We start from the raw sequence: 14,891 nt of genomic DNA on the forward strand, positions 1-14,891 counted from the left end.
ATTAACCACAATGTCACAACCAGAATACACACTTCAAAACTGTTTCTGCAAAACCAAGCTGCCCTAGTTTTCCTTTGGTTCTATTATGCATAAAAATGAATCATGTCATCAGATCCTGCCTGCATGTGGTTTTTGACATGGGAAATTTAAACTAGCTTGACTCTACCATGCCCTGCAGTGGGCCAGTCTTCAACCACAAGCAATTCATGGAGACCTAGGCTTAAGAGAGAGAAAAACAACTCTATTTTTTTGAACTTAACCCAGTGTAATAAACATCATATAATTTTGCTTTCCTTTTGCAGATAAAATATGCTAAACCTCCCAACCTTCTTTTCATTTATTTTTATTTTTATTTTTTGGGACAGAGTCTCACTCTGTTGCCCAGATTAGAGTGCAATGGCGTGATCTTGGCTCATGGCAACCTCTGTCTGCTGGATTCAAGTGATTCTCCTGCCTCAGCCTCCTGAGTAGCTGGATTACAGGCACCTGCCACCATGCCAAGCTAATTTTTTGTATTTTTAGTGGAGATGCGGTTTCACCATGTTGGCCAGGCTGGTCTCGAACTCCTGACCTCAGGTAATCCACCCGCCTCAGCCTCCCACAGTGTTGGGATTACAGACCTGAGCCACTGCACCCAGCCCTCCCAACTTGAAATAAAAATAATTAGACAAGTCAACTCCTGGTAAGCTGTTTATTTACTACCAAAGGTAGTTTTTTATTTTCAAGAGAAAATAAAGTTTAAAAAAATTAAAGATCTTACAGTTCATAAGGAAAATTGATATTTGGATGCCTGAGCTACAATAGATTAAATTCCACTTAGAATGCCCTTTTGTGAAAATTAGAACATTATTTTTAAAAACTCTAAAACCTACCAGTAATCCCATCCCCAAAGAAACACCCAACTTTCAACTTACAAACTTAGTATAGGTTTCCCTTTCCATGAAGTCTTTGAAATAGACAAAAATACATTTCTTTTTAAAAAATAATTCTTGGGGTTTTCTTTCTATACATTTATTTTAAATGATCTGCATCACTAGCTTGATTCTGTTCTCCATAGGCTGAACTTCACAAGCTGTCTTTTGTTTTATTTTAGTGGAATTCAAAACACAGTTTGATTACCAGCTTTAGATCTTTGCTTCTCCTATTCTTCTTTTGGTTGCTCTTCTCTTTAGGATTTATTGTTTCTCCTGCCTCAATTGCTTATTTTAAGATATTTTATCTTGGGTCACAGAAAGGAAGAGAAGGTTCCCAATTATCTTCATATAACTCATCTTCAAACTTATGTATCTTGTCATATTTTAGGTTTGTCCTCATTCAAAATCTGTCTATAACACACATTTTAAATACATGCCAATATCTCCAAGGTTGAGAGATTGTCAAATGTTTTTAAACACATTAAACTTAGTGTCATGCGCGTCTGTGTGAAGAGACCACCAAACAGGCTTTGTGTGGGCAATAAAGCTTTTTAATCACCTGGGTGCAGGTGGGCTGAGTCCGAAAAGAGAGTCAGCCTACCTGCACCCAGGTGATTAAAAAGCTTTATTGCTCACACAAAGCCTGCTTGGTGGTCTCTTGACACGGACGTGCATGACATTTTGGTACCGTGACTCGGATCAGGAGACCTCCCTTGGGCGATCAATCCCCTGTCCTCCTGCTCTTTGCTCCATGAGAAAGATCCACCTACAACCTTAGGTTCTCAGATCCACCAGCCCAAGGAACATCTCACCAATTTTAAATCGGGTAAGCGGCCCCTTTTTACTCTCTCTCTCTCTATCCCTCAACCTCTTTCTCCTGTCAATCTTGACACCACACTTCAATCTTTCCCTTCTCTTAATTTCAGTCCCTTTCCTTTTCTGGTAGAGATGAAGGAGATGCATTTTATCCGTGGACCCAAAACTCTGGCACCAGTCACGGACTTGGGAAGGCAGCCTTCCCTTGGTGTTTAATCATTGTGGGGATGCTTCTCTGATTATTCACCCACATTTCAGAAGTGTCTGACCACGCAGGGACGCCTGCCTTGGTCCTTCACCCTTAGTATCAAGTCCCACTTTTCTGGGGGTGGGGAATAACCCCGACCTCTTCTCTCCCTATCTCTACCCCTTCTCTGCTTTTCTGGGGGGCAAGAACCTCCCGACCCCTTATTTCCGCACCCTGACCTCTTATCTCTGTGCCCCAACCCCTTATTTCCGCAACCTGACCTCTTATCCCTGTGCCCCAACCCTTTATTTCTGTGCCCCAACCTCTTAACTCTGTGCCCCAACCTCTTATCTCCATGCCCCAATCCCTTTCCTGCTTTTCTGGAGGGTAAGAACCCCCGAACTCCTTCTCTCCATGTCTCTACTCTCTCTTTTCCCTGGGCTTGCCTCCTTCACTATGGGCAACCTTCCACCCTCCATTCCTCCTTCTTCTCCCTTAGCCTGTGTTCTCAAGAACTTAAAACCTCTTCAACTCACACCTGACCTAAAACCTAAATGCCTTATTTTCTTCTACAACGCCGCTTGACCCCAATACAAACTCGACAGTAGTTCCAAATAGCCAGAAAACGGCACTTTTGATTTTTCCATCCTACAAGATCTAAATAATTGTCATAAAATGAGCAAACAGTCTGAGGTGCCTGACATCCAGGCATTCTTTTACACATCGGTCCCTCCCTAGTCTCTGTTCCCAATGCAACTCGTCCCAAATCTTCCTTCTTTCCCTCCTGCCTGTCCCCTCAGTCCCAAACCCAAGCGTCGCTGAGTCTTTCTAATCTTCCTTTTCTACAGACCCAGCTGACCTCTTCCTCCTCACCAGGCCAAGCTAGGTCCCAATTTTTCCTCAGCCTCTGCTCCCCCACCCTATAATCCTTTTATTATCTCCCCTCCTCACCCTCAGTCCGGCTTACAGTTTCATTCCTCGACTAGCCCTCCCCCACCTGCCTAGCAATTTCCTCTTAAAAGAGTGGCTAGAGCTAAAGGCATAGTCAAGGTTAATGCTCCTTTTTCTTTATCTGAACTTTCCCAAATCAGTTAGGATTTAGGCTCTTTTTCATCAAATATGAAAAACCCAGCCCAGTTCATGGCCCATTTAGCAGCAACTCTAAGACACTTTACAGCCCTAGACCCTAAAAGGTCAAAAGGCCATCTTATTCTCAATATACATTTTATTATGCAATCTGCTCCTGACATTAAATAAAGCTCCAAAAATTGAATTCCGGCCCTCAAACCCCACAACAGGACTTAATGAACCTTGCCTTCAAGGTGTACAATAATAGAGTAGAGGCAGCCAAGTAGCAACTTATTTCTGAGTTGCAATTCCTTGCCTCCACTGTGAGACAAACCCCAGCCACATCTCCAGCACACAACTCCAAATGCCTGAACCGCAGCTGCCAGAGGTTCCTCCAGAATCTCCTCCCCAGGAGCTTGCTACAAGTTCTGGAAATCTGGCCACTGGGCCAAGGAATGCCCGCAGTCTGGGATTCCTCCTAAGCCATGTCCCATCTGTGCGGGACCCCACTGGAAATAGGACTGTCCAACTCGCCCACTCGCAGAGCCCCTGGAGCTCTGGCCCAAGCCTCTCTGACTCCTTCCCAGACCTTCTTGGCTTAGCAGCTAAAGACTGATGCTGCCCCACTGCCTCAGAAGCCTCCTGGACCATCACAGACACTTTGGGTAACTCTTACAGTGGAGGGTAAGTCCGTCCCCTTCTTAATCAATACAGAGGCTACCCACTCCACATTACCTTCTTTTCAAGGGTCTGTTTCCCTTGCCTTCATAACTGTTGTGGGAAGAGCTTCTAAACCTCTTAAAACTCCCTAACTCTGGTGCCAACTTGGATGACATTCTTTTATGCACTCCTTTTTAGTTATCCCCACCTGCCCAGCTCCCTTATTAGGCCAAGACATTTTAACTAAATTATCTGCTTCCCTGACTATTTCTGGACTACAGCCACATCTCATTGCTGCCCTTCTCCCCAACCCAAAGCCTCCTTTGCATCTTCCTCTCATATCCCCCTACCTTAACTCACAAGTATAGGATACCTCTACTCCCTCCTTGGCGACTGATCATGCACCCTTTACCATCTCATTAAAACCTAATCACCCTTACCCCACTCAACGCCAATATCCCATCCCACAGCACGCTTTAAAAGGATTAAAGCCTGTTATCACTCGCCTGCTACAGCATGGCCTTTTAAAGCCTGTAAACTCCCCTTACAATTCCTCCATTTTACCTGTCCTAAAACCAGACAAGGCTTACAGGTTAGTTCAAGATCTGCACCTTATCAACCATATTGTTTTGCCTATCCACCCTGTGGTGCCAAAGCCATATACTCTCCTGTCCTCAATACCTCCCTCCACAATCCATTATTCTGTTCTAGATCTCACACATACTTTCTTTACTATTCCTTTGCACCCTTCATCCCAGCTTCTCTTTGCTTTCACTTGGACTGACCCTGACCAGTGAAACTTTTATATCCTTTACCGTCCTCAATCTTCAGGAAAGGTAGAACGGACTAATGGTCTTTTAAAGACACACCTCACCAAGCTCAGTTCCCAACTTAAAAAGGACTAGAGAATACTTTTACCACTTTCCCTTCTCAGAATTCGGTCTGTCCTCAGAATGCTACAGGGTACATTTGAGCTCCTGTGTGGACACTCCTTACGCTGAACCCCCTTACGCTCTCTCTAATTAGATGTCCTAGGTCCTCCCAATTCTTAGTCCTTTAACACCTGTTTTTTCTCCTTCTCTTATACAGACCTTGTGTCTTCCGTTTAGTTTTTCAATTCATACAAAACTGCATCCAGGCCATCACCAATCATTCTATATGAGAAATGCTCTTTCTAACAACCCCACAATATTGCCTCTTACCACAAAATCTTCCTTCAGCTTAATCTCTCCCACTCTAGGTTCCCATGCCACCCCTAATCCCACTTGAAGCAGCCCTGAGAAACATCGCCCATTAACTCTCCATACCACCCCCCAACATTTTCACCGCCCCAACACTTCAATACCATTTTATGTTATTTTTCTTATTAATATAAGAAGGCAGGAATGTCAGCTCTCTGAGCCCAAGCCAAGCCATCGCATCCCCTGTGACTTGCACGTATACACCCAGATGGCCTGAAGTAACTGAAGAATCACAAAAGAAGGGAAAATGCCCTGCCCTGCCTTAACTGATGACATTCCACCGCAAAAGAAGTGAAAATGGCTGATCCTTGCCTTAAGTGATGACATTACCTTGTGAAAGTCCTTTCCCTGGCTCATCCTGGCTCAAAAATCTCCCCCACTGGGCACCTTGCAATCCCCCACTCCTGCCCGCCAGAGAACAAATCCCCTTTGACTGCAATTTTCCTTTATCTACCCAAATCCTGTAAAACGGCCCCACCATTATCTCCCTTTGCTGACTCTCTCTTTGGACTCAGCTCGCCTGCACCCAGGTGATTAAAAAGCTTTGGGCGACAGAGCGAGACTCCGTCTCAAAAAAAAAAAAAAAAAAAAAAAAAAAAAAAAGCTTTATTGCTCACACAAAGGTTGTGTGGTGGTCTCTTCACATGGACGTGCATGACACTTAGTATTCATATTCAAAGAATACCCCCAATTTTTGTGATGTTCTCCTCTATGCATTCTACCTTGATCTCATGTCTCATGAGCCAAAACAAATGTACAGCACAGAAAAGAAAATCACAAACCAATATCTTTTATTGCATTTCCTAAGCATACTTATTAACAGCTATCACACAAAACATTTTAAGGCAGTTGTAGAATTGAAACTGTGTAGAGAGGGAGGGAGGGGATTACTGTAAAGAGTGTATCTGGAGAAGGGCACCAGTTTCATCAAAAATATCTTATGTATTATAAGACAATTTGGTACATAAACTGGCAAATAAAAATGTCTTCAAGATTCTCACCCACATGCCAAAGGTATGTAATTGTTACCCTCTATGGTTCTATACACAGGCTAATCTCGTTTCAAAATTTGAGGAGAAGGTTTGAGATAGAGACTCTTGTGAAACAAAACATATGAATGCACATTTTTTTCTTACAAACAAACAATTTTCTATAAGAGATGGAAGTCTTGTTTTGTTGCTCAGGTTGAAGTGAAATGGCAAAATTATAGATCACTGCCACCTCGAATTCTTGGGCTCGAGCCATCCTCCCACCTCAGCCTCCTGAGTAGCTGAGACTACAAATGCTTGCCAACACACCTGGCTGATTTTTAAATTTTTTGTAGAGATGTGGTCTCCCTATATTTCCCAGGCTGGTATCAGACTTCTGGGCTCAAGCAATCCTTCTACCTCAGCCTCCCAAAGAGCTGGAATTACAGGCATGAGCCACTGCACGCAGCCAACAAACAAAATTTTTTAACTTTCTAATCTCAGAATAACATTTATTTTGGATATTATTTAAAATTATTTTTATATAGATGTCCTCTCTCTCTTTGGAAATGTTGTTTAATACTTTCAGATAAAACCTATAAAGAATTAAAAAATTATATTTAACAAAGACCTATTTTTAAACTAGAGTGTACTTTGTATGAGAGGTTCTAAATATGGCAGTGGCCAATCTCCCTTGAATAAAAAACATAGGAACATCATATGTTAACAAAACATAGAACACATTTGCATAAAACTTTCAAAAGGTCATTGTTTTCCCAGTACATTGGGATATGATCAGACATTACATATCCACCAACTATTTGTTAAGCAAATAATGCTTCAGACCATTATGATAGAAGTGACAAATAGGTCTTCTTTGGGTGTTTGCTGTTTTAAAAGCAAATAAAAATCTCTAAGATTTTTACTCCTACATAAGGCAGCTGAAGAGGGGCATGGAAAAGAAATTCCCGTTAACTGACAACTGCAACAAAATAATCTAAAGCATAGGTTACAATTTTCCAAACTTGATGTATACATAAAATCAAGAGAAAAGAAATGGCAAAAAAAAAAAGGGGGGCGCAGAGGTGCTGGAAATTCTGTGTAAGAAGAAATGAGCCTATCTAACTATATTTTGGAGGAAAAGGCAAATATTGTCTCAAAAAGATAATTTTTAAAAAAGATATATACTAAGAAACTAGTTTATTGTGCTGACAGTAATTTGTCTGTTATGTATAGAACGTAACTTGTTTATGCTAATTGTCTATTATCTCTTTTCTATAAAGGAAGAAAGCAAGGCAAAATAGAGAAAACTCACAAGGATTTCACTCCTTAAATAAACAACAACAAAATGGCAAAACTTAGAGAAGCCAAATCTGTGTTCATAAACCTTCCCAAAGCAAAGTAACACTGCAAGAAATTGCAGCTTTCCTCTTGTTAAAACAATCTAGCAAGCCATTTAGTCATTTCTACACCTAAAAAGGTTCATTTAAACATTTACCCCAAAGTATTTTTTAATAAAATGTTAGCAATGACAAAATATAATTTTATGACATAAGAATATGGACCATCTTGATTGAGAAACCAATGTTGAAAAAGTGGTAGTTTGTGACAAAGTCAGCGTTTTTCAGAGAAAGTAAAAGGCAGTATTGTCAGTTTCCCCTTTGACAAAGGTATGTCCCCTGTAATATTAACATGTGGGTGACATAAGGAAGGGAAGTTGAAGGTCACAGTTGAAATACAACTTGATGAATCATTAGATAGAAACCTGAAAGTCACTGACATAATCATCAAAGTTGAATGTCAAGCATAGTCCTTTTGGTAGGGAAGAGAGGCAAGTCAGACGTCTAAAAAAAAAACCCAGAAGAAAAGCGGAATGAACTACTACAACAAAGAAAATTCTCTATAATTATTCTTTTATGTTCTCTGTGAGGTAGCGTGGAGAAAATTCTCTAAATGGTCATCTTCATGGAAAATATGTTCTCTCTCCCATTTAAACAGAGTAGAAGAAAAATAAATTTTAAGAGGCATACATGCTGCAAAGTGTTATTTCTTATAAATGGAAAAAGAAAGAAAAATATTTCGGGAAAATCAGATGAAACAATATTCTCCCTTTAATTCTATCCAAAACCTTTTTTCATACAATTCCTTAGGGCTTTAATAAAGTAACAATATATCTAATTATATGAGTTGCATTATTAATTTATAAAGAAAGAGGGAGGATTTTTACATAGCACTTTATGTAAATGAGGTGAATTATTGCCTTTTTATATTGAACCGCAAATCTTCAATGAAATCCTCTTATCTAATTACACATATTAAATGATCAGAAAACAATCAATATATTTTGCAAGCTCATAAATAGTCAGAATAAACTAAATACCATTCAGCTCTTTAGTATCTTCATTCTCATCAGCAAATTGCTTTTCTGAGCCTGAACGTCTTCTGGATGCCCGTTAGTCCAATGAATTTTGCTAATTATTTTCCAACTCTACCTTTAGTTATCAATAAAAAATATGCTTTAAACACATCACCATAGTTTTTAAATCCATAGATTTATGGCAAAGTGTGAGGACATTTTGTAATAACTGAAAAGCACCACAAATAGGCACAATAATAAATTAATAGAATAATGAATGAAGATTAATCATTAATTAATAATGAATGAAGACTATTTCAACTATTTCAGCAAAGCATAATCTTCATTTTGAAGGTTTTTTTTTTTTTTAAAACAACCATCTAAAATGCAATGATGCTTCCTGGCCTATGCCACTTTGATGTAAAAGTTGTTGGCTAGTAAGTTTCGATTACTTGATTATGCATTTGGTTTCAAACTTGGCTGTTAGAACTCAGCAGCTGTTTCCAGGCAAATTTTCAGCTCACAATCAGGTCAAAAGGTTGCCCAGCTGCACCTTTTTGAACTATAGTTAATACATTTCTGTCTAGTCTCATTATCATCTTTATTGTCTGATATTTTGTAACAGAGTTGAGAAATCATATTTTATGGCAATGAAGCTGCTAGGAAAAATTTATTGACTTAACAATCCCACCCAACATCTCCTGTCATGTGGAACTGTCCCCAGTACAAGGCAGATTAGTGAATGTGAGCTACTTCCATTTGGCCCAACTGTCTGGCTAAAGAATTTTCCATTACATGGGTGGATGAGATCAGCTGAGTTTGGAACCATTCAATTTATTCTGTGGCAACAGTGTAAGAGAAGACAATAGTGACTAGAACTGAATTTGAGTACACTTTCTTCTGTTGAGGTTCTGATGAAGTAGCAATGCTGAAATTATACATTTTATTATTCAATTTATTTTTTAAGTAGATGTAAGCATCTACCCTTGAGAGCTGTTTTGGTATCTGCCTCCATTGTAGATTCTGGACACAATGAGATGATGGTTAAAGCTCAACATAAAAAGGCCAGTTGATAATGCATGCCATTTCCCAGGTGTTCAGTGGCCCCAAGGTTCTATCTTATCTTTCCCTTTCATGCCAGGTCAATGAATAAGGCCAGGGGACCTTTGGAATTCACTTTTAAGTGGTATGCTAGGCTTCTTTCAATTCTGACAATGCATTGTCTGCTATTACTTCTCATGTTCCACATTCAAATGGGGATACAAACCAGGACAAATTGGTTGAAAGAAAATAAAAGATTAGATCTGTGGTAAGTTAAGATTTGCAAAATAGGTCAAATTTTCAGTCAAGTATTTAGAAATAAATAGATTTATGTTATGATATAAAAAGAGCTTTAAACTTACTTTATAGTCAGAAAAAGCAATGAAAAGAAGTGGCAATTATTTTTAATGATAAGAATTTTCTGCACTTGAAAATGGGATTTATCATTTCAGTAGACAGTACATGTTGTAAATTACAGGCAGATTAACTTGATATTCTACAAAGAATCTTGCTTGAAGTAAAATGCATGAATTTATATTCACACAGAAGAATAAAGTTGTTATTTTCCAACATTGGATCATATTTTGAACAAAGTAGGTTACATGGATAATATGTGAAATTTAACTGTTAGTGGTTTGATTTTCATATAAGTGCTAAATTATTTTTATAAACATTTTATAATTATCCCATACTGTCTAAAACTTCATATTAAAAGCCACTAAAATATTAGTGTCATGCAAGCAATAGATATTTCGTAAGTGCTTTTGTTAATGATAAAACATGTTTTCCCCACAGGAGTTTCCATTTCTGTTATGTGTGGAATTAGTGAAGGCAACTTTATATATCAACAAGATTTCCCTGTTTAATTTAATTTGAGGTCTATATTTTATTCCACAAAATTAAAATATTGCCTCTAATTATCATTTTTTATCATATCAATGCCCTCTAAAAAATTCAGACTTACCAAAATCATAGCCTTCTCACAAAGTGTATATAAATCAATGGAAAATATTTTCAGCTGAATTTTGTAAATAAAAACTAGAATTAATCATAAAAAGTATTTGTAATGAACTTTTTCAAGGTTACATAGGGATTTCAGACCCAGTTAGGGTTAATCATAGATTTAAAGTAAGGCAAATTTTAGAGTTTAAAGGATCCTTAAGAGGTACCTAATCTGAACACCTCATTTTATGCATTAAGAAACTGAAGCCAGCCGGGCGCGGTGGCTCATGCCTGTAATCCCAGCACTTTGGGAGCCTGAGGCAGGCAGATCGCCTGAGGTCAGGAGTTTGAGACCAACCTGGCCAGCATGGTGAAACCTTGTCTCTATTAAAAATTCAAAAATTAGCTGGGAGTGGTGGCAGGGACCTGTAATCCCAGCTACTCGGGACGCTGAGGCAAGAGAATCGCTTGAACCCAGAAGGCGGAAGTTGCAGTGAGCCCAGATGGCACCATTGCACTCCAGCCTGGGCAACAGAGTGAGACTCCATCTGAAAGAGAGAGAGAAGGAGAGAAGGAGAGAAGGAGGGGGGGAGAGAGAGAAAGAGAGAAAGAGAAAGAGAGAAAGAGAGAAAGAGAGAAAGAAAGAAAGAAAGAAAGAAAGAAAGAAAGAAAGAAAGAAAGAAAGAAAGAAAGAAAGAGAGGGAGGGAGAGAGAGAAAGAAAGAAAGAAAGAAAGAAAGAAAGAAAGAAAGAAAGAAAGAAAGAAAGAAAGAAAGAAAGAAAGAAAGAAAGAAAGAAAGAAAGAAACTGGAGCCTAGATAGATGAAACCACTTGCCCAGGGTCACAGAGCTAACACGTCAGATAAGAGATTCTTTATGTTTTGTAAATATAAATTTAAATATAGTTTATATTTTCAAGAATATTGTTAGTTATCATTTTCAAACTAAAAGTTTAAAAGAGCATAACACCTTATATTCCTCTATAAATCTATTTTATTATGGATTATAAAATATGATGATCTTACATGTCCTGACTGTATTCAGAAAGTTTTTTGAATATCCTACATTGCTTATTAATTTTATATTTCAATCTCTCAATAAAATATATAGCCCATAATATTTGCTGCATTTTAATATGAAAAATAAAGATTTAAAATCTCTGCTATTCATTATGAAGTTTTATATTGCATAAATGTGTATTTTCATATTTTTCACAAATATAAGGCACCATTGACAATTCTCCATTATACTTCCTTCAACATATATAATATATAAGGGGAATCTAGTATAGACTTTTCAAACATAAACAAAATGAACAACAAATCCTAAGTATGACTTGAGCCCTGATTCTGTTACTATTACTGCCCAATCTGGGAGACTGCATCATCTCTGTGTTAATATGAATCTAAACAGGACTTTTGTCAACTTTAATATATCAAATCTAAAATATTCCATCTCTTCAAAAGGAAGCAAGATTTCATTTTATTTTTTGACACAAGGTCTTGCTCTGTCACCCAGGCTGGAGTGCGGTGACATGAACACTTGCTCACTGAAGCCTCGACCTCCTGGGCTCCAACAATTCTCCCACTTCAGCCTGCCAAGCAGCTGGGACCACAGGCACATGCCACCATACCCAGCTATTTTTTTTTTAATTTGTTGTAGAGATGGGATTTTACCATGTTGCCCAGGCTTGTCTCAAACTCCTGGGGTCAAGCAATACTCCTGTCTTGGCTTCCCAAAGTGCTGGGATTACAGACATGAGCCACTTTACCCAGCTGGAAGCAGGATTTTAGAAATAAGGATGCCACACCGATATGACCCATCCAATCAGTGATTTCATGATGTCTTTATAGAGAGTAACATCTTGGTCCCCAAAACAATACCAGCACTAAATAGACAAGTTTTAGAAGAAAAAAAAAAACCACACATTAAAATGCTAAAAAATATTATTCTTGAATTATTTAGGAACTTCTACTTATTATGCAAGCATTTTCATTACCAAATATATTCCAATCAAATGAACATGTTCTCACACATACTATATTTTATATAGTCATTTATCAAAATAGCAAACATTTTCTCTTGTGTACGCTCACCTGTTCAGAAAAGAGGTCACTGTTATCTTCCAAATATTTACTGAAAGGGTTGGGTTCGTAGACTTCCTCCTCTTGTTTCAGTAATATTCTGGATTTTACAGGTACTGGGCGAATTACTCCAGGCTTAGTCTTCATGAATGTCAAATAAATATTTAAAAAACAGGAAAAAAAAACTATTAAAATGAACAAAGATGTGTATTGTTAAGTCATTCAATGCTGTTCTCACAGAAAATTTTTTTTTAATTTTAAAATGATTTCACAAATGCATAAAAACAGCCTGAAGTCAAATGATTTTAACTAATATAAGTTTAGTTAAAACTTCACTATAACAGCAATCAGTTCATAAAGATCTACTCTTGTAACATTCGAAATGCAAACATGTTCTACCCTTGCTGGTGCATTTGGTCAACAAATACTTCATATGCTCAATATTTATTGAGAGTCTTCTCTGTGTCAGGCAGCATTCTGGGCATGATAGCATAGATGACTTTGGTATATCCACCAAGCCCATGACAACTTTCTTTTTCTGGAAACTGCTCACCCTCCATGCCCCAAAATCTACAAAGCTGGGCCCCCACATGCCGTGTTCATATTATAAACTGGGCTGGCTTTCTGACCTAAAAGAGTGGAGAATGGGTGGCAAAGAGATTGTCTCTCCCAATAACGTGGAACAGGGATTTAAACTGCTCTGCAGTAACTGTGGGAGACTGAAATTAAAGTATGTCATGTAGAAGCTACAGGAAAGCCTTAACACGACCTAAAAGGCAGATATGCTGAGATCAAGGATAGAGCAAAGTGCATGGAGGTATAGCCCAGAAAGGAGAGACACCAGAGGGCTTTCCAGAATTTACTTCCTAAACATTCCAGGGGTCTACATGAATTTCCTGTCCTGAGGTTCTTTCCTTTTCTTTTACACTAGATTCCCTCCACACACACCTTTTTGTTTAACTCAACTTTACTTCTGTAACTTGCAATCAAAAGAATTTTAGCTAATACATCAGTCACTCGAGATTCTTAAGCTTGTACCCAGTGTCGATTTGACAAAGAGAGACGGGGGAGAACTCTAGTTTGGGGTAATTTCAAAATGATGTTTCACAAACACCAAAATCTTGTTACCCCGTAAAATGTCACAGAAAGATTGATGTTTGCAAAATCATCCCAAACAATAATTTAATAAAATGCTGTGATGCTCTTTCTGTTTAAGCACTTTGCTGCAATCATTCTTCTCAACCCCATTTCCTTTTGGAAAATGGTAAATTAGCTCTTTTCAGTCAATTCTGATGCTCACAAGTTAAGCCTTAAGGGACTACATCTATCTCTCTGCTCTATAAAGCACCTGATATATTTTGAGTCTTGAATAAATGTCGCTCTGAAATACTTTATTCAACAGATATTTGGCCTTTCATGTATTATGACAACTGGGGAAATATAGATTGAGACAAGTCTCTATCTTCCCCAGACTGAGAAATATCTCCCACTTAAGAAACTCTGATTTTTCTCAAGGGGAAGAATGAACAAGTAACATCCAATTGTGCATGAAGTCATGCCATAGAGTATACACATGAGAGCAATATTCCTTCATTAAGTGCTGCAAAAAAAAAAAAAAAAAAAAAGTCCAGGCAGTTCCCTATTTCTATAGCCACCTGTAATTACAGAGATGCCTGATACCTGGGCCATGATTCAAAGTTTTCCACACCTCTGTCTCTTTTTTTTATTTGACTTCCTGCTTTATTTCTTCTTTCTTCTTCTCCTATTCCTGCACTTTCTCCTTCTCTTCTACTCCCTTGTGAGGCAGAAAATAAATGCAACTCCAGGACTCAGGGGCTACAAGGCTCTAAAACTAACATTGTACTTTAGGGGTTAAGCTTGGTGTCACTATGCAGAAAGATGAAAGCAGGGAGAAGAAATCTAACCAGCAGCACTTCGGATGGTAGGATAATCTCTGCCAGAGAAACATGACTGCTTGGGTCCCTTTATTGCAAGCAGGCAGATGTTTGGGGATATCCTGGCCTAGAGCCTTCCACTCAGATCATCTGTCTTGGGATCAGTCCTTTCCAGGGTGACATCAGAAGACAGACTCTTCTGGTTGGTTGGATATCAGAGATATTCAGTATCAGAGTCTGTTACTGATGCTTCATATTTTCTTCTCCACCAGTTTTTAAGCTCTTTAGTTCTTATGAGTTTCCTGGATTTGATGGTTGTCTCTGACAATTAGACAATAATTTTTCCTCCGTTTCCTCCACTCTGCCAGATTTTCCACATGTTCTTTTCTTGGACCCTGTGTTCCCAGGTTTGGACTATGTGAAGACTCTGAGTTTTCCTCATTCTATTTACTTACTTGGTCTTCATATGGTTTCCCTGATTTTTACATTGTATATATTCCCTTTTTCTTTAGTCCTGTTCTTTGCTGCTACAACCTTAATTTGTTGTTACCCAGTAGTCAATACTTCATAGATATGGAAGCCAACTCTAGGCAAAAGATGACTACACATAGTTTGCCTTTGACATTGTTCATACTTCTCATCCTGTAATCTTTAATCACACCTTTCAAACCCAGCCATCTCTCAGTGATGGTCCAGTTAAAAATCTAACGCTAGTGTCCC

At 38.5% G+C, this 14,891-nt stretch overlaps 1 protein-coding gene across 38 annotated transcripts in view; it reads right to left on the reverse strand.

Moving 5' to 3' along the window:
- MLIP (muscular LMNA interacting protein) overlaps positions 1–14,891 on the reverse strand; it is a 258,328-nt gene that overhangs the window by 55,216 nt on the left and 188,221 nt on the right. For all 38 annotated transcript variants that reach the window (XM_078001295.1, XM_028847473.2, XM_078001314.1 and 35 more), the window contains one exon: positions 12,289–12,417. In XM_078001295.1, the coding sequence (XP_077857421.1) occupies positions 12,289–12,417 (129 nt within the window). The remainder of the gene's footprint in view (positions 1–12,288; positions 12,418–14,891) is intronic.

Source organism: Macaca mulatta, chromosome 4 (genome assembly GCF_049350105.2).
Source record: "Macaca mulatta isolate MMU2019108-1 chromosome 4, T2T-MMU8v2.0, whole genome shotgun sequence".
Lineage (NCBI taxonomy): Eukaryota > Metazoa > Chordata > Mammalia > Primates > Cercopithecidae > Macaca > Macaca mulatta.